Source organism: Lathyrus oleraceus, chromosome 5 (assembly GCF_024323335.1).
Source record: "Lathyrus oleraceus cultivar Zhongwan6 chromosome 5, CAAS_Psat_ZW6_1.0, whole genome shotgun sequence".
In the NCBI taxonomy this organism is placed as follows: Eukaryota; Viridiplantae; Streptophyta; class Magnoliopsida; order Fabales; family Fabaceae; genus Lathyrus; species Lathyrus oleraceus.
The window spans coordinates 335,017,276-335,037,275 of record NC_066583.1 but is presented as its reverse complement, the minus strand read 5'-3'; the positions used below and the strand labels follow the sequence as shown (position 1 = coordinate 335,037,275).

General features: G+C 30.8%; 2 protein-coding genes across 2 annotated transcripts; both read right to left on the bottom strand.

Annotated features, from left to right (window-relative positions):
• Positions 1 to 8,420: 8,420 nt before the first annotated feature.
• On the bottom strand, positions 8,421 to 10,193 carry LOC127084443 (spermidine coumaroyl-CoA acyltransferase). Its single transcript, XM_051024887.1, has 2 exons — positions 9,888 to 10,193; positions 8,421 to 9,786 (listed from the first exon to the last, which is right to left on the bottom strand). The coding sequence occupies exons 1-2, from the start codon at positions 10,135 to 10,137 to the stop codon at positions 8,654 to 8,656; spliced, it is 1,383 nt and encodes a 460-aa protein (XP_050880844.1). The 5' UTR covers positions 10,138 to 10,193; the 3' UTR covers positions 8,421 to 8,653.
• Positions 10,194 to 14,647: 4,454 nt separating this feature from the next.
• Positions 14,648 to 16,286, bottom strand: LOC127084445 (spermidine coumaroyl-CoA acyltransferase). The gene is made up of 2 exons (XM_051024888.1): positions 15,852 to 16,286; positions 14,648 to 15,757 (listed from the first exon to the last, which is right to left on the bottom strand). The coding sequence occupies exons 1-2, from the start codon at positions 16,099 to 16,101 to the stop codon at positions 14,907 to 14,909; spliced, it is 1,101 nt and encodes a 366-aa protein (XP_050880845.1). The 5' UTR covers positions 16,102 to 16,286; the 3' UTR covers positions 14,648 to 14,906.
• Between the last annotated feature and the right edge of the window lie 3,714 nt (positions 16,287 to 20,000).

Sequence of the window (20,000 nt, the reverse complement as noted above, 5' to 3'; positions counted from 1 at the left end):
CGTTACCGTAGTTTAACCTGATGTGCTCGATTAATTTTTTCGTGCCTTCGGACAATCGCATTTTGATATGTCTGAGACTTTTCATCTAGGTGTTTTTTACTGCGAGATTTGATCCGCGACTGTCTGTTTTACTTAACTGTCTTTCACGTAGATTATTTTAATGTTTTCATTTCATTTCTTACACATTTTCGCGCCTGATTTTTATTCATTTTTATTTCTTTTATTTTTGTTCTTTTGTATAAATATCAAGAAAAAATAAATAGAAGTAAATAAAATATTCTATTTTATTTTAATTTGTTTTATTAAAAATATTGGTGATTTTATTTCATTTTAATTTTAAACTCATTTTGATCACAAAATATCTAAGGGTACTATTGGAAGAAAAAAAATTGGAAGCCCTAATATATGATAACTTTCTTTAGCCATTAGATTCAAGTTATCAACAACTCACAATCATCCCAATCAATTCACATGGATCAATATCCATGTCTCTCTCTCATATCCAATTGAAATAAAAAAAATTGAAAAAAAGAAAAGTAAAAAAAGATGGATAAGGTTGAGAGAGGAAGATATTGCTTCTTGATATCACGTAGCCATTGATCCATTTTGGATATATCTTCTTTCAACCTCAATTTTCAAAAACAACAAAAAATTACATCCTTTTTCCTCTCACAATATGACACTCTCTTCCTCTTCACCATCCACACCAACTACCTGCTATCTTCCATAACCGTACCACACTTACTTTTCATTTCCACTTTATCAAAACCCACCATATTTCCTCTTTCTCACCTTGATCTCCTTCCTCAAACCACCCAACTCGTATGTCCCTCTCCATCCAAATCGGCCGACCACCGTGCTCCTCCTTCCCCAATCACATCATCCAAACTGTACCACTTTTATACAACCTGCAACACAACAAAACCACCTCACATGCGTTTGTCACCTTGCTCTCTTCATTTGCAATGATCGATCCCACATTCTCTTCAAACTCACCCTCACAAAACAACCACTGCATGTCATAAGCTTACCTCGCGACCTCACGTTATAATTTGCTACCTCGCGTTAGAGTTTGCATCCTTGCGAGAGAACTCACGACCTCCGGTTAGAATTCGTGTTCGTAACAAAATCCCCTGAAAAATTCTCTTTAACGGATTGCAAAATCAGAGCTCATCCTTTAACAAATTTTTCACATGCTTGAAAGGATATTCCTCTCCATTGACATGTACCCTTAATTCATGTAAACCCTATATAAATACACTAATCATTACATGATGTAAAAAAAGGGAAACCCTAGTGGAGCCCTGCTAAAATATATCATTCCACCTCACATAAAGCTCTTCTCTGAGTTCATTGAGCTTCACATTGAATCTCATTTGAACTGAGCTTTCACCCTTATCATAACCACAAAACAATGATGGAAAAGAAGAAGGAAAAATCAAAGTCACAGTAGAAAGAAAAGATCAAGGAAGCTTACCTTCAGACAGATTTTACACTTCATTCGGTAGTCGACCATGCTCCTTTTTTTTCTTCATATTTTGAGTTCGTCTACTTTCCCTTTCCATATTATACTTGATTGTAACCATAAATGAATGAAAATCACAAGGGGTATTGGGTTGTTGGGGATTGAGGTTTATATTATTGTTGAGCATCTGATTGTGTATTTGTTTGGTTTCGATCATTTGTCAATGTTTGTTGTATGAGGTTCTAATTGTTTGGTTCGCCGATTTCGTTGAGTTTGTTTTGATTCGAATTGTTGATTTGTGTTTGATTTCTGGTATAACTGATGTGGCCATGGTTTAGTGAGAAAGGTGTGTTTTAATTAGGTAAAAAAACAAGGTATAGTTATTTGTGTTTGTAAGGACTTTATAAATAAAATATAATAATATACTTTTAGTTTGTCTCAATTTATTTTCTTTAAAAAAACAAAGGTAAAATGAGATATTTTTGTATAGATGTATGAATTAGGGCTTATATCTTTCAATTATACTTTCAAGTCCAATAAATATCTTTTAGGACATAGTACTTAGAAGCATTCCTGACTCATGTTTGGTTTATATTATTTGATCTTGATTGATTGTGTGCGTGTTTTGTCTGTTATTTGTAATTGTAAGATCTTGTATGAAGACCTTTGATTGTTAAACAAGACATAAGTGTGCATAATAAAATCTTCCTTTTCAGATAAGAACAAATACCTGATCAATATCAAGCTGTAATTTTTTTCAAAAAAATATCACTCTTTAAAACATTCTTCATGATTCATTCAAACACAAGTTCAAACCACAACCAAATCGAGTGTGGTTTCTTAATAAAATTCATCTACTTATTTATCTTTGTTTACAAACAAGTTGGAATAAAAAGGAAGGGTGGTGTAGACCTTCCCCTTCCCAAAAGGTTTGGACAATATTGTAGAGCTCTCTGTCCGAACATTCGTCTCCAATTTCTAAAACACTTTAATTATTAGAATCAAGTTTGGCTCTACTATGTAAGAAAAAGATTGATTGTGTTTAGACCTTCCTCAGTCTCCAATTATTTGAACAATGTTGTAGAGCTCCCTGTTTGAATAATCGTCTTTCGTTAACAAACCATGACTTAATTCACCATACAATCTTTTATATATCAAATGGGAAGAAAAAGGAATAATGGTGTAGAATTTCCCCTTTCCCGAATATTTGGGAAATGTTATAGAGCTCTATGTCTGGATACTCATCTTCTTCCTAAAAGATACTCAACACATTAAACCTATCTTTTTCCGCCTTAGTACGATATCAAACCCTTTCTCTTAAACGAAAGGTGTTACCATATTGAGATGATGCAAAACAACGCCTCATCCACATATGTTAGACTCGAGATAAATGACATTTCTCCATGAATGTTGATATGTAGAAATCCATTCAATGTGATGCAACGCCCACTCCTCTAAATTATTTTGGGTAAGCAATGTTTTCTGTTCAACTATGACAACAACAACTTTTGCTAAAATTGATCAACAAACAAACATTTTCTACCCAGAACTACGTAGCCTCGAATTCTCTATTGCACCCGAAGATATGTAGATACGTAGGAGAAAGACCTGCAATCTTGTCAGGCCCATTAATAAAAAAATTGTGACCCCTTTCTTTTTTTCCTCTTTTTATTACTTAAAGAAAACAATTAACATAAGCTAACATTCAATTGCAAATCTAACTAAAAGGTTCCCGTTGAGTATAACGGACGTGAGGGGTGCTAATATCTTCCCCTTGTGTAATCGACTACGAACCCAACTATGGTTGCGACGACCATGTTCTATTCAAAGATTTTATCGATATTTTCCTATTCTTTCATTGGAATGAATAAAGTTCGGTGGTGACTCTGTTCAAACATTTTTCCGCAAGCGTGCGATGTGCTTCGTGAAGGATCGTATTTTTTGAGGTACGAAACTTATTAAGATTATTATCTTGACAATATTTGAACTAGACACTTGATAGAAGAAAGAAACTATCTTACATTTGGTGATAGCCCTACGAGAAAGAAATGTGTTGGGAGGAAGATCATTGTTGTCAATACTATGGTGCATGATGTTGAAGAACACTTTCCTAGCATCATGGGTGAAATTTTAGATACATAAACTAAGCAACGACATAAAAAGAATGAGAGTACTAAGACTTTCTTTGCATATAAATACGCCTTTCGTATATCTTATCTCAAAACTGAAGAAGGTAAAATTTATGACGTGTGTCAAGTTGGGAAGCAAAACAAGATGCCATATAAGATGTTTCAACATCTTACTCGTGTTTTTGAATTATCACTTATGGACTTTATAAGACTCATGCAAGGAGTTGTCATTGAAGAGAAGGCTGATGGCCAACTCGAAGATTCTTCCAACTTTGAACAACCAATGGTGGTTTAGAATAAGAAGCTAAATAAGATTAGTGATTATGACATCATTCTTCCTATTGGGGTTCCTTCTCATATTTCTGGAATTTTCACTATTTAAAAACATGACATTGTGTTTGATGAAGCTGAAATTGGTGTTCCTTTTAGTGTATTGAATTTCACTTATAAGTTATATGTCAGAAAACATTTCCCAAAGGTTGTTCCCCATAATATTCCATATTTTGACGAGTCTAGTATGGATGCTGGTGAAAATGTTTTTGATGTCCCACTCGTGTATGATTCTGTAAGAAACTATCCTCTAATTCAAAAGAATGTTGCTGATTAAACCCAGAAAACCAATATGGGAAATCAATATAAAAATATGATGGATATCTTGTCTAACATGTTGGAGACAGAGTCACAAATTCATAAAGAGAATAATGATGTGACCCCTGAGAATAATTATGTGAGTGATAATGGTCATGCCCAAGATATGGAGGAAGATGTTAATGACAACTTGAATGATAAAAAGGTGCCTCTAAATAAGAAAAGTAATGAGATTGTTACTAGAAAGAAGGCACGACTTATAGAACAAGATTATGCTCATACCAAAAGGGTTAACTTTGATGAAGCTTCTACTCCTATTGGTCATCTTGAACCCATCAGGATGTTTCTAGGTTTATCTTCTAGCCTTATGTTCACACGTCATCAGATGGATGTGAAAAATGTATTTCTCAATAGGTACTTGAATGTGGAAGTCAATCAGGATGTTAGTAATGATGTCACTGACATTGATGGTGTCATTTAGAAGGATTTTTATGTGGAAGTCTGACAAGATGCTAGTACTGATGTCAACAACATTAAAAGTGTCATTATGATAAATGTAATTTTTTTATGACAGTCTATTTCAAACAATATCAAGTACGATGTTAGATCATCTTGTTCAACAAATGCGAGATTAATTTGAGATGGGCATGGTAGGTGAGCTTTCCTACTTATGTGCTTTTCACTTGAAGCAAAGGAAGAATTACACTTTTGATTCCTAAAGTATATATGCTAGAATTAGTTGCACTAAACTATAATGGAGTAACCAAATACTCAAATATGAGACACATGATTTCATGACATTATAATGTGACAACAAGTTATTTTACTTACAATTACAAAAAGATCACATTTTTCAGTTCTCGCTTCTGCGCCTCAAACTAATCTCTAAATCTACAAAGTTCTGGAGTCAATCTGAAAGCATGTTAATTATAAGGGAATGGTTGAATAGTTATGGAATTCCAAAGACATCAAAGAAAAGGAATGAAAAAGATATTGTAGTAATGAAAACTCATGGAGTTTATATGAAAGGAATAACGATTAGAGGGAAGGTCAATGGTAAGTCTGAAGGTGTTTCTTCTCTTGTCAAGCCTAGGGATACTCAAGATGGTAATGAAGATGTCAACCAGGAGGTGCCATACAACCTGTATGACATGTTGGTGACTGAATTTACATATCATAAGAAGGATGAGAAAGTTTCCTATGATAATTCTGAAGTGAATGATGTTGTGAATAAGGTTAGCAACAAAATTGATGGTCTTGCTGATGAGATTTTTATTTTTAAGAAATTCTCTAGAAAAGGAAAGAAGCTTCCCAATAACTCTCCATTTTTACTTTTTCATCCTAATGAAAGTACAGTCAAATGGAATTTTGGTTTCAATAGGAGAACGACTCTTGATAAACTCTATGTTGAAGAAATTAAGTACAATGAAATTGTGGAGCTTCCTAGTGAAAATTAGTTGTTGAAGACAATGTTGAATGTTAAAGCTTGTTATCCTAAGTTGATGAAGAAATTTGTGGTTAAGAATGATGGTGTTCCTCACGGGTTGCTAAATTTCAGTTACAAGCTGTAAGTTGGGAAAGATTTCATATACATTAGTCTTCTAAATGTTCTTGTTATTGACGAATCTGGTTTTGGTGATATGATAAGTCTGCTATCAGAAGCAATCTACTATAACATCACTAGTTTTTTGTACCAGGTAGAAACTCCTGCTACCTTGGAATGTGGAGAATATTGTCTTTGTCAATTGGTTAAACATGTTGAGTCTCATGGCTCCAATCACTTATTCGTCTTCCCTATCTAATTTGTGATATTTTGAGTGCTCAAAAGAAATATATTGTTATTTGTGACGATGGGATTGGTGTTGCCCCAAGTATTTTGACTTCGAGTTACATACTGAATACTGGGAAAGATGTGGCTAACATTTTGATACACATATGTGCACTTGTTTTTTTATGGAAAAATGTTGGAGCTATTTTACCTCAACTTGTTATTGCTAGTACTGCAGTTCTGTGGGGGAGATGGTAATATGATGATTTGCAAGAAAGACTATTACTTCCAACTGGTGTTCATAATAAGTTGTGTGTTTTTGTGATATTAAGCTCATGATTATGGTTTTGATTAGCTAACATGTCTTGGTTTCGTTTCACTCTGATAATTACGTCATGAAGAATGTCTAGAATAATCTACAGGATATTTTGCATGTTGGCAACATCTAATGATGGTTTCTAGCTCAATTTGGTCGCTTTTCCACTATTTTGTTGGTGCTACTAACTCCTTTGTCTCTTTTGAGAAAAATAGGGGGGATGAAAAGGCACACCTCACCTCTCTTTGAGTTGTGTGTGTACTATTTGTGGTGTGTTTCCTTGAAGAAGTGTTAATTTATGGTATTTGTGTTTTGCCTAAAAAATACCCTAATGGGTATATTATTGTTCCATTTATTGACTTATTTTTGTGTGTAAAATATAAAACAAGATGTCTTGACATGTTGTATAACATCCAGGCCCAAGAACTGTTCATACTGCTTAGACTGGGTTTTCTTGTTCCAAGTAATTGGTTAATTTATATAGGAAACTTGTCGAGCAACATGTTCAACACATGTTGTGTGACATCTTTGCATGCAAATTGGATTCTAATCATCTTTAGATTTGTTTCTGTTTTAATTCCTTGAGAAGATGCAGAAGATTGCTTTTGGAAGAAGCTTGTTAATCCAAATCAATTTGAAAATATTTTATTCAAATAAAAAGATTTGATTTGATTAGATTTGAATTGAAGAAAAGATGAAGATTTTATTTGATTAGATTTATTTTAAAATGCCTTGAAGGAAGATTTGTTTTATTCAAGATTATGGCGAAACTGAATATGAAAAGATATTGATTAAAGATTCTTTCCGTGAAGAGATTTAATTAGATATGCTTTATTTACAATATTTGGAGAAAATTTTCAATCTCTATTAAAGATGATTTAAAGTATGATTTAGTTTTGGAAAGATATTTATTTTGAATCTTGTACTTGAGAAGTTGAAATTATATTTTATATCAAGTAAATATTTTATTGACTTAAATAGTCTTTTGGTCCATGTAAGTTTGCGTGTTTTTTATTTTGGTTCTAGTATCTTCTTCTTTTTTTGGTGCAAGTCCTTATATATTGAAATCCTTTTGATTTTAATCTCTGACGTCAATATTCCGTTATAAAAATGCCGAGTTGGCTAACGTTGCTGATATTTTTTTTCGTTTTTCATTTTCGTAATATCCGTTATAAAAATGCCGAGTTGGCTAACATTGCTGATATTTTTTTTTCTTTTTCCATTTTCGTAATATCCAATATTTACAAAAATGGTGAGGAGTACGTCACTTCTTTAAAACTGGACATCTATAAATCTCAGACGATATCTCTCTTCCCTTAACATTTTATTTTCCATTTATTTTATTTACCATGATTTTCCGCTGTATATCCCAAAAAATATTTTAGATAATCTTTTTAAACTTTAATTTAGAAAATAATTGTTTTAAATAAAAAAATTTCAAACCTCCACAAAACAAACAGATATAGTAACTCCTCACTCCCAACACACCCTAAGAAACCAAAGAAACAAGAAAGGAAAAATGGTCTCGTCCTTTCGATCTACACCAAATTGAAAGCATCCCATCGCTGTTAACTATTGCGGATTTACAACTTCAATCAGAAAAAGGGTTCCCCAAAGGGACCGAAAGAGACCTTAAGAAGTTTGATTTTTTGAATAGCCACAAATTCCAAAGAATTCGTAAGAATAAGTTCTCTCACATTCCTTCTTTTAATTCTACCTCCCAACCCCCTAATATTAAAAGAGCATACTAATTTCTATCACTCACCCTAGACACACGAGCATCTCTCTTGTTTCTATCTCTCCTATCCAAAGCCAAAAGCTTTTCCAACTCAAGTTTATCGCTTCACAAAAACTCATAACCCAACTGTTTAGCAATTCTAAAAAAGAAAATTGGCTACAACATTCTCCACAACTCATGCGTGCAACATAGGAGTAGGAATAGAAGAGTCTTTTTTTAAGTCTCTATAGAGTTATAGGCATCAATTTCGAGTCAAATAAGATAAAATAAAGGGTTAAGACATTAATGACGGGACCATAGTCTAATTAAGTACCTATCTATACAAATTGAAAGATTTTTTTTGGTACTAAATTTTGTATACAATTTTCGTGTTTAATGAAAAAAGTATGATATAAAATTAGTAAGAAGATGCTATATTGAAAGAGAAAGATAATTTTTATAATATCTTACATAACATTACAAGAACACCTCACTTTATAGGACTGCAACATGACAGAAAACAGAAACATAAACTCTCTAAAATTATAGCTTTTCCAAAGCAAATTATAACTGAAAAACAACTTAATAATATCTCTTAAGAAACATATTAAGTAATATAATTAAAACTGAAACACTAAGACAATTTCAATAGACTTTTCAAATTCAAACTTCAACTAAGAAACCTTAAGGATTCAATTTCCTCTTTGAACCTAGGCATGGCATCAACAGGGAGTGATGTGAAAAGATTAACTCCTCCTTTCATTGATGGATCATTCTCATCATCAAATTTATTAGAAGATGTAAAAATGCTCATATCCACACTCGCAAACAAGTTGCATGGTGCTGGTACTACATTCACCACTTCATTCCCACCAAATTCTACATTTTCATTAAGAAAACCCAAATGCCTCCACTCTGTCAGAACTGTTACTGCACCACCACTTTTCATTTTCAAACTCTCCTTACCATTCGTCTCCCAAGTGTCGATTGAGTTTTTGACATATTCACTAGTAGAACCAACGTTTTTAGTCTCTTTGATGAGCTTAACAATTTCATAGAGTGGCCTTTCATTGAGCTCACTCACTTTCAACACAAGGTTTGCATCCACACAAGAGTTACCATAATACCCTTTAGGTAAAGGTTCAAAATCCTTCAAGTTCCGCCTCATACCAACTAGCACAGATAACATTGTTTCTCCATTGTTGTTAAGTTTTAAAGCTCTTGCTCTTGACCTCCACACAAAACCAGCTAGTGCTTCGAAAGTTGTGAACCCTAAATTTTCATTTTCCTTCCTCAAACTCATCTTTAACCTTCTTATCATTTCACCCTCCACTTTAAAGCAATATTTCTTTATAACTGTACTACTGGTTTCATTTAGAAAAGGTGAAAATGCAACATTGTTCATCGGACTTTTTGGAAATGGTTGTTTAGTTATTGATCCAACTAGTCTCTCTCTTTCCCACACAGGTATCACCGAGGGCTCAGTTCTTCCCCTTGAAAGTTCAACAATTGATTTCAAGAATTGAGATGCACCAAATCCATCACAGACTGCATGCAACACTCCCATTCCAATTGTGAAACCACCACAAAGAAATTTTGTTACCTTGAACACCAAAGGGTAACTTTTATCTTGAGGATCAAACACCAAATATTTTGCAATTTCTAGGTCATTATTGTCCAAATAATGAAGAGAAGAAAGAGTGCAATTAGCAGTTGCTTCCAAGAATGGAACACCGTAGTTTTCTGCATTAGGATTACAATGGACTCTACGCTTTCCATCATCAGCAGATTCCACTAGCTTACCTGCAACACATAGAGATAGAGGTTGAATTATAAGAAGTTGTGCTCTATAAAATATACCTCATATATTTAACAACTAAAACAAAACCTAATATATTGTATACCTGCAAGAGGATAATAATAACACAAAGCCTTTGAAAGCGCTTCTTTCAATACATGAAAAATGTCGAAACTCGAATCAGAATCATGAATTGGCGATGATCGGTATACATGAACAGTTTGACAAAGGTTGTTATAGATATCTCTATTGTCAATTGTGGAAAGAGAAAGAATACAAGAAGGAGTGGAGTTTGATGGTTTTACAAGCACAAAGTATTTCATTTGAAGGTTTAGGGTTTCTTCCTGAAAAGCCATATGGAATAGGATTATGAGAAATATGGTTTAGGGTTGATATACTTGAAGCTATATATTTTTCTGAGGATGTATTGTTAAAAATGGCAATGCTTCTATTTATAAGAAAATGAGGCAATGAGAAATCAGTATACAAATTTTCTTCAACTGTTGCAGAAAAGCATATGTGAAAGCTGCATGAGATGTTTTTCTACAACATCTGCACCGTCATCCATGGTTACTATGCTAGAGGAAAAGTGTTTTTTTTACCTTTTTGCATTTAATGAACGAAAAAAAGTTGTGCATGGCAATTTGCTTACGCAAGGTTTCTATGGTTGGACATAAACCACATGTTGTAGTGTTGACCTTTGGTGCTAAATTAGAGTTGACCTTTTTTGATTGTTGAAAAATACTTAAAAGTATATGAAATCCTTCCCTCATAGAATGAAATATAGATGAAATATGACTCTACATTTACGTGAAAATGCAAAAGGCGATTTCCTTCGTTACGAATCTTTTTCTTCTACAATGCCTTTGGTCCATCTCCAAAAAAATGTGGAAGCACCACCTACTTTCCTGTTGGGAAAGTAGAAAAATAAAAGAAATATTTTTTTAGATTATAACACAAAAATTTATTATTAAACTTCTACAAAAATTACATGAATTTAAATTAATACTCATATAATTTAATATTCTTTCAACTACAAAATTTCAAACCTCTCAACTACAAATTTTGAAAAAAAAATTGCAAATTCTCTCTACTACAATTTTTACGTTAAAAAATATAAAAAATTTCTAAACCTCACATGCACACCGTTAACAAAACCTCATTACACTCACAATATTATATTTTATTATAGTGAAGAAAATTCAAAATAACTTTCTATTTAAATTTTTACGTCAATTATTATTTCTTTCTATTTCTCGATGTAGAACTTGCATGAATACACTCTTTGACCCAATATATCCACCATTCATCTAAAGTCTCACGTTATCAATTTGTCATTTACTTTTAACTACAAAGACTTTAAGAATATTATGATGATTAACAATATATGTAAAATCTTTACTCTTCAATTTTTTTTGTCTTCTCTTCTTCCTTCTTGATCACAATGTTTGATACTCGTTCCTCATCCCTTTATTGAATTTTTTTTCTTTTCTTTCTTTCTTCCTTGATCGAAATTTTAACTCTGATACCAGTTGTTTGAAAAGCAACAAAAAAACAAATATCTGCGCACACAGAAGCACACCCACAAAAGAAGAAAAAGAAACTAAAAAATTCAAAATTAAAACTCACAAAATTTATTATTCAACGTCTAATTTTTAAAGGACTAAAATTAAAACTTTCATACAATTTCAATTTTTCAAAGAGAAAATTGAAAATCCTCCAAACTATAATTTTTTTAATAGAAAAAAATGCAAACTCTCTCAATTAACTGTAATTATTTAATGAAAAAATTGCAAACCCTCTCAACTATAAATTTTCAACAAAAAAATTGTAAACTCTATCTCAACTACAATTTTAAATGGAAAAATCAACTCTCACAACTATAATTTTTGGACGGCAAAATTGCAAACTATCTCAGCTACAAATTTTGTCCAGAAAAATTACAAACTCTATAAAGTCTCACATGACATACAACTATCAAAACTCAATTACACTCCCAAGGCTAGATTTTATTGTGATTAAGAAAACTCTAACTAATTCTTTCTATTTATATTAGTATTCAAATTATTTTATATTTCTACTACCTAATGTGAGACTTTGATGAATATATGCTCCATTCATCTAAAGTCTCACATTCTTCATTTTATCATCAATTTTATTTTCAAAGTATTTAAGATCATTATAATGATTAACAACCTATATAAAATCATCACTCTTCAATTTTTATTTTTATTTTGTCTTCTCTTCTTCCTTCAATCAACCCACAAAATTTGAATAGGAGTTTTGTTTCTTTATAATACAAAACCGTTGTGGGTAAAAATGATGAGGAATTTACTTGAACATAAGTGGTAGATGTCATCCCCACGTATTAATCAAATGTCTATTTTACTCTTTAAATAAATAAAATAAAAATTAAACTTTTACAATTTTATTGATTTTTCGAACATCAGAAATAAATCCATAAATTTTGAGAAAATTAATCATTTTATACTGTTTTTTAAACATCCGATTAAATTTTGAAAAATTTATGATTTCATACCAAATTTTAAGACATTATGAGTAAAATATAGGGGTGAATGAGATTTTTTATACTGTTTTTTTTTTCAAATATTGTGTGTGATATAATAAATATAGAGAAAAAAATTATGATTTTAGATCTTATTTTTCATATATTTGATGTAAAATATATATAAAATCATAATTTTTACTTGTTTTTTATTTTAAAATTCCGATAGAAAATCATAAAGTATGAGGAAAAAATTGTGAGTTCAAATTATATTTTTCAAAAATTTTATAAGAAAAATAAAAAATTCAATTTTTTTTATTTACGGAAAAAAAATGTCATTTTGGGTGACAATGCGGGGTTGTCTGGTTAACTGTTCGAAATGATTTAGCATTTGTGGACCACACTTGGGTCTTCAGTCCATACGTTTTGAACGTTAAATCGACCATTGAGGGATTGCCTATAGTCATCTAGAGTTGACTTTTGATTAATCGTTGATTTTTCTATTTACATCTCCCTGATCCAAAATTATATTTTTCGGCCTCTTTCACAAGGGGATGTTCCTTCTTTCTTGTTGATAAGAAGATAAATACATGTGATTTATCCATTTGTTTCAAGAGGGTGGAACTATTTGGCAATGAATGTTCTTGTACTTGTCTTCTTTTATTCTGACAGAAGGATTTTACCAATTCATCTGTGAAATGTTAGTGAAAGATTCAATTGTTTAAGTCATTCTTTGAAGATAAAACAATAATAGTGGGCTGAAAACTGAGGAAAAGTGTTATTATTTCATTATTTTTATTTAAAAAGAAACAATTTATTCCACGGATATTGGTAAATAACTGAGGAAAAAAGTCATAGTTTTATCCATAAATGAATCTTTGTCGTCCATTTATTGAGTATCAACGCTCAAAACACTGTCAACATATTAATCCACAAGAAACATTAGTGATATGCGTGGAATTTTCACGACAACCAATCAAAACGCAAATGTCACAATATATATCTTGGATGCATGTTGTGCATCACAAACATTGATATTGAAAATATTAGGATTGAAAAAAGTAAAACTTAAAGGAGTTAGGAAACAGTCTCTATGTTGGATTGCAAAAGAAGAAAATAATATTGATTCAAGGTTTGTGATCTTTATATAATCTCTTGTCTTTATACATGAATATTATTTTCCTTATCTAACATTTGTTAATTTATTTAAAAAATTAATAAATGAGAAGCAATTGAAAATATATTACAATATACAAATATTCAACAAATTTGAGCATTTTTTATTTATCAAGATTCATAAGAATGATGATAAAGAAACTTCATAATTTTTCAGCAAAATTGTACTTGTAGATTTAAAAAAAAAATAATGTAAAATTATAAAAATTTGTATTTTAATGAAACAAGTGATATATTTATAGATATAAATACAAACACACACACAATAAAATATATATATATATATATATATATATATATATATATATATATATATATATATATATATATATATATATATATATATATATGCATGTTTGTGTGTGTTTAAAATTGAGAGGGGTAGAGTATTTTCAAGAAAATAGAAAATTACATATGTTGTGGATCGAACTCATGACAACTAAACTTTCTCCACGATTAGAAGTTCAATCGAGGGAAAATGATGTACTTTAAAGTCTTTTTTAATTGAGGATTTTAACTTCTTCGTGATAGTGGTCGTTTGAATATCCCTTCAGTTTACGCCACTCATGGCTCACTTCCTCCATGTGTGGCTCTTCAGAGTATGCAAAATGAGATTTATTCATCAGTTACTAGAATATGGGTTAGACTCGACAATAAGACCAATTTTGGAACACCAACTCGGTTCTCACAACTATTCCACGTGATTGTGGTTCTCCTAGCTCTTGCACTTTCATTGTCTTTTACATGCAATATATTATTCTCAAACTTATCTTGAAGGGAAACTTGAACACTTGGGGACTTACCTTTAATATCTGCTTGGAAGGTTGTTATCTTCCACGCGCACCTCGTTTGTTGAGTCTTGTTCAGATATCGATTTGGATTTCCTCTAACCTTGATATATAGTAGAAAAATGACAAAGCTTATCAGTGTTACTAAATAGTAAGGGTGTTCCATTTTAGGGGATTCTAGTGAAGTTGATAGATTAGTTCATTTACAGAGGAGATACACTACAAGAGAAACCCACACCATCGACTATACCCAAAGATATTAAAACTAAATAGACAACAAAATATATTATGACTTTGATAATTACAAACATGAACAACTTTCACCAGCTTACAAAGTTATAGTTATTGAACAATTAGAATGATATGTATTAGAGATAAGGTTTATTATAACCACTTTTATAGGCTATTATTTAGGCTGTTATTTTTCCCCTTTTATCTCTTATGTTAGTTAGTTTGTTACTTAGGTCCAATAGCTTATATAAACAGCCAATTATAACCTTTATTTTATGAGAAACATGGATGAATAAAATCTCTATAGTTAATCTTCAATATGACATCTGACTACGACGAGCAAGAATCTCAATCTACCATCATCCCACCCAACCCTGCACACACTTTGAATAATTCTAATAACCCAGAAACCCCTATTGTTTCTTCAACCTTGAATGAAAACAATTACCGTACATGGCTTCAAACCATGAAAACCGCTCTGCGTGCGAAGGTGAAACTGGGTTTCGTTGAAGGTTCTATCAAGAAACTTGCTTGAAATTCTGCAAAATTTTCCAGCTGGAAGAAAGAAGATTCCATCCACACAAGAGTTACCATAATACCCTTTAGGTAAAGGTTCAAAATCCTTCAAGTTCCGCCTCATACCAACTAGCACAGATAACATTGTTTCTCCATTGTTGTTAAGTTTTAAAGCTCTTGCTCTTGACCTCCACACAAAACCAGCTAGTGCTTCGAAAGTCGTGAACCCTAAATTTTCATTTTCCTTCCTCAGACTCATCTTTAACCTTCTTATCATTTCACCCTCCACTTTAAAGCAATATTTCTTTATAACTGTACTACTGGTTTCATTTAGAAAAGGTGAAAATGCAACATTGTTCATCGGACTTTTTGGAAATGGTTGTTTAGTTATTGATCCAACTAGTCTCTCTCTTTCCCACGCAGGTATCACCGAGGGCTCAGTTCTTCCCCTTGAAAGTTCAACAATTGATTTCAAGAATTGAGATGCACCAAATCCATCACAGACTGCATGCAACACTCCCATTCCAATTGTGAAACCACCACAAAGAAATTTTGTTACCTTGAACACCAAAGGGTAACTTTTATCTTGAGGATCAAACACCAAATATTTTGCAATTTCTAGGTCATTAATGTCCAAATAATGAAGAGAAGAAAGAGTGCAATTAGCAGTTGCTTCCAAGAATGGAACACCGTAGTTTTCTGCATTAGGATTGCAATGGACTCTACGCTTTCCATCATCAGCAGATTCCACTAGCTTACCTGCAACACATAGAGGTTGAATTATAAGAAGTTGTGCTCTATAAAATATAGTACATATATTTAACAACTAAAAAAAACCTAATATATTGTATACCTGCAAGAGGATAATAATAACACAAAGCCTTTGAAAGCGCTTCTTTCAATACATGAAAAATGTCGAAACTCGAATCAGAATCATGAATTGGCGATGATCGGTATACATGAACAGTTTGACAAAGGTTGTTATAGATATCTCTATTGTCAATTGTGGAAAGAGAAAGAATACAAGAAGGAGTGGAGTTTGATGGTTTTACAAGCACAAAGTCTTTCATTTGAAGGTTTAGGGTTTCTTCCTGAAAAGCCATATGGTTTAGGGTTGATATACTTGAAGTTATATATTTTTGTGAGGATGTATTGTTAAAAATGGCAATGCTTCTATTTATAAGAAAATGAGGCAATGAGAAATCAGTATACAAATTTTCTTCAACTGTTGCAGAAAAGCATATGTGAAAGCTGCATGAGATGTTTTTCTACAACATCTGCACCGTCATCCATGGTTACTATGCTAGAGGAAAAGTGTTTTTTTTACCTTTTTGCATTTAATGAACGAAAAAAAGTTGTGCATGGCAATTTGCTTACGCAAGGTTTCTATGGTTGGACATAAACCACATGTTGTAGTGTTGACCTTTGGTGCTAAATTAGAGTTGACCTTTTTTGATTGTTGAAAGTATATGAAATCCTTACCTCATAGAATGAAATATAGATGAAATATGACTATATTTACGTGAAAATGCAAAAAAGAGATGTCCTTCGTTACGAATCTTTTTCTTCTACGATGCCTTTTGTCCATCTCCAGAAAAATGTGGAAGCACCCCACCTACTTTCCTGTTGGAAAAGTAGAAAAAAAAATTTAAGATTATAACTCAAATTTATTATTCAATTTCTAAAATAAATAAAAAATTACATGAAGATAAATTAATACTCTTTCAACTACAAAATTTCAAATCTCTCAACTACAAATTTTGGAAAATTCTTTTTTTTCAAATTCTCTAAACTAAATTTTTTTAACTAAAAAAATACAAAATCTCTCTAAATCTCACATGCACAAGGCTAATAAAATCTCATTACACTTATAATGATATATTTTATTATGGTGAAAAAAACTCAAATTAACTTTCTATTTAAATTTTTACTTTAATTATTATTTCTTTCTACCGATGTAGAACTTGCATGAATACACTCTTTGACCCAATATATCCACCATTCATCTAAAGTCTCACCTTATCAATTTGTCATTTACTTTTAACTACAAAGAGTTTAAGAATATTATGATGATTAACAATATACGTAAAATCTTTACTCTTCAATTTTTTTGTCTTCTCTTCTTCCTTCTTGATCACAATATTTGATACTCGTTCCTCATCCCTTTATTAAAATGTTTTCTTTTCTTTCTTTCTTCCTTGATCGGAACTTTAACTCTGATACCAATTGTTTGAAAAGAAGCAAAAAAACAAATATCTCCGCACACAGAAGCACGCCCACCAAAGAAGAAAAAGAAACTAAAAAATTCAAAATTAAAACTCACAAATTTATTATTCAATTTCTAATTTTTAAAGGATTAAAATTAAAACTTTCATACAATTTCAATTTTTCAAAGAAAAAATTGAAAATTCTCCAAACTATAATTTTTTTAATAGAAAAAAATGCAAACTCTCTCAATTAACTATAATTATTTAATGAAAAAATTGCAAACCCTTTCAACTATAAATTTTCAAAAAAAAATTACAAACTCTATCTCAACTACAATTTTAAATGGAAAAATCAACTCTCACAATTATAATTTTTGGACGGCAAAATTGCAAACTATCTCAACTACAAATTTTGCCCAGAAAAATTACAAACTCTCTATAAAGTCTCACATGACATACAACTATCAAAACTCAATTACACTCCCAAGGCTAGATTTTACTGTGATTAAGAAAACTCAAACTAATTCATTCTATTTATATTAGTATTCAAATTATTTTATATTTCTATTACATAATGTGAGACTTTGATGAATATATGCTTCATTCATCTAAAGTCTCACATTCTTTATTTTTTCATCAATTTTATTTTCAAAGTATTTAAGATCATTATAATGATTAACTATTTATATAAAATCATCACTCTTCAATTTTTATTTTTATTTTGTCTTATCTTCTTCCTTCATCAACCCACAAAATTTGAATAGGAGTTTTGTTTCTTTATAATACAAAACCGTTGTAGGTAAAAATGATGAGGAATTTACTTGAACATAAGTGGTAGATGTCATCCCCACGTATTAATCAAATGTCTATTTTACTCTTTAAGTAAATAAAATAAAAATTAAACTTTTACAATTTTTATTGATTTTTTGAACATCAGAAATAAATCCATAAATTTTGAGAAAATTAATCATTTTATATCGGTTTTTAAACATCCCATGTAGAATCGTAAGTTTTGAAAAATTTATGATTTCATACCAAATTTTAAGACATTGTGAGTAAAATATAGGGGTGAATGAGATTTTTTATACTGTTTTTTTTCAAATATTTTGTGTAATATAATAAATATAGAGAAAAAAATTATGATTTTAAATATTTGATGTAAAATATATATAAAATCATAATTTTTACTTGTTTTTTATTTTAAAATTCCGATAGAAAATCATAAAGTATGAGGAAAAAATTGTGAGTTCAAATTAGATTTTTCAAAAATTTTGTAAGAAAAATAAAAAATTCATTTTTTTTTTATTTACGGAAAAAAAATGTCATTTTGGGTGACAATACAGGGTTGTATGGTAAGCTGTTCGAAATGATTTAGCATTTGTGGACCACATTTGGGTCTTCAGTCCATGTATTTTGAACGTTAAATCAACCATTGAGGGGTTGCCTATAGTCATCTAGAGTTGACTTTTGATTAATCGTTGGTTTTTCTATTTACATCTCCCTGATCCAAAATTATATTTTACAGCCTCTTTCACAAGGGGATGTTCCTTCTTTCTTGTTGATAAGAAGATATATACATGTGATTTATCCATTTGTTTCAAGAGGGTGGAACTATTTGGCAATGAATGTTCTTGTACTTGTCTTCTTTTATTCTGACAGAAGGATTTTACCACTTCATCAGTGAAATATTAGTGAAAGATTCAATTGTTTAAATCATTCTTTGGAGATAAGACAATAATAGTAGGATGAAAACTGAGAAAAAATGTTATTATTTCATTATTTTTATTTAAAAAGAAACAATTTATTACCTAGGATGTTGGTAAATAATCGAGGGAAAAAATGTCATAGTTTTATCCATAAATGAATCTTTGTCGTTCATTTATTGAGTATCAACGCTTAAGACACTGTCAACATATTAATTCACAAGAAACATTAGTGATATGCGTGAAATTTTCACGACAACCAATCAAAACGCAAATGTCACAATATATATCTTGGATGCTATGTTGTGCATCACAAACATTGATAATGAAAATATTAGGATTGAAAAAAGTAAAACTTAAAGGAGTTAGAAAACAATCTCTATGTTGGATTGCAAAAGAAGAAATAATATTGATGCAAGGTTTGTGATCTTTATATAATTTTTTGTCTTGTTACATGAATATTATTTTTCTTATCTAACATTTGTTAATTTATTTAAAAAATTAATGAATGAGAAGCAATTGAAAATATATTACAATATACAGATATTCAACAAATTCGAGCATTTTTTATTTACCAAAATTCATAAGAATGATGATAAAGAAACTTCATAATTTTTCAGCAAAATTTTACTTGCAGATTTAAACAAAAATAATGTAAAATTATAAAAATTTGTATTTTAATGAAACGAGTGATATATTTATAGATATAAATACAAACACGTGCTTGCACACGCAAACACACACACAATATATATATATATATATATATATATATATATATATATATATATATATATATATATATATATATATATATATATATATATATATATGTTTGTGTGTGTTTAAAATTGAGAGGGGTAGAGTATTTTCAAGAAAATAGAAAATTACATATGTTATGGATCGAACTCATGACAACTACACTTTATCCACGAGTAGAAGTTCAATCGAGGGAAAATGATGTACTTTAAATTATTTTTTAATTGAGGATATTTCACTTCTTAGTGACAGTGGCAGTTTGAATATCCCTTCAGTTCACGCCACTCATGGCTCACTTCCTCCGCGTGTGGCTCTTCAGAGTATGCAAAATGA

What these genes read in the sequence shown, in the direction of transcription:
- LOC127084443 (XM_051024887.1), bottom strand. Translation starts at nt 10,137, where the DNA reads ATGGCTTTTCAGGAAGAAACCCTAAACCTTCAAATGAAATACTTTGTG. An exon ending in TTATTATTATCCTCTTGCAG is followed by an intron (nt 9,787 to 9,887) that starts GTATACAATATA and finishes TATGTGTTGCAG; the next exon opens with GTAAGCTAGTGGAATCTGCT.
- LOC127084445 (XM_051024888.1), bottom strand. Translation starts at nt 16,101, where the DNA reads ATGGCTTTTCAGGAAGAAACCCTAAACCTTCAAATGAAAGACTTTGTG. An exon ending in TTATTATTATCCTCTTGCAG is followed by an intron (nt 15,758 to 15,851) that starts GTATACAATATA and finishes TATGTGTTGCAG; the next exon opens with GTAAGCTAGTGGAATCTGCT.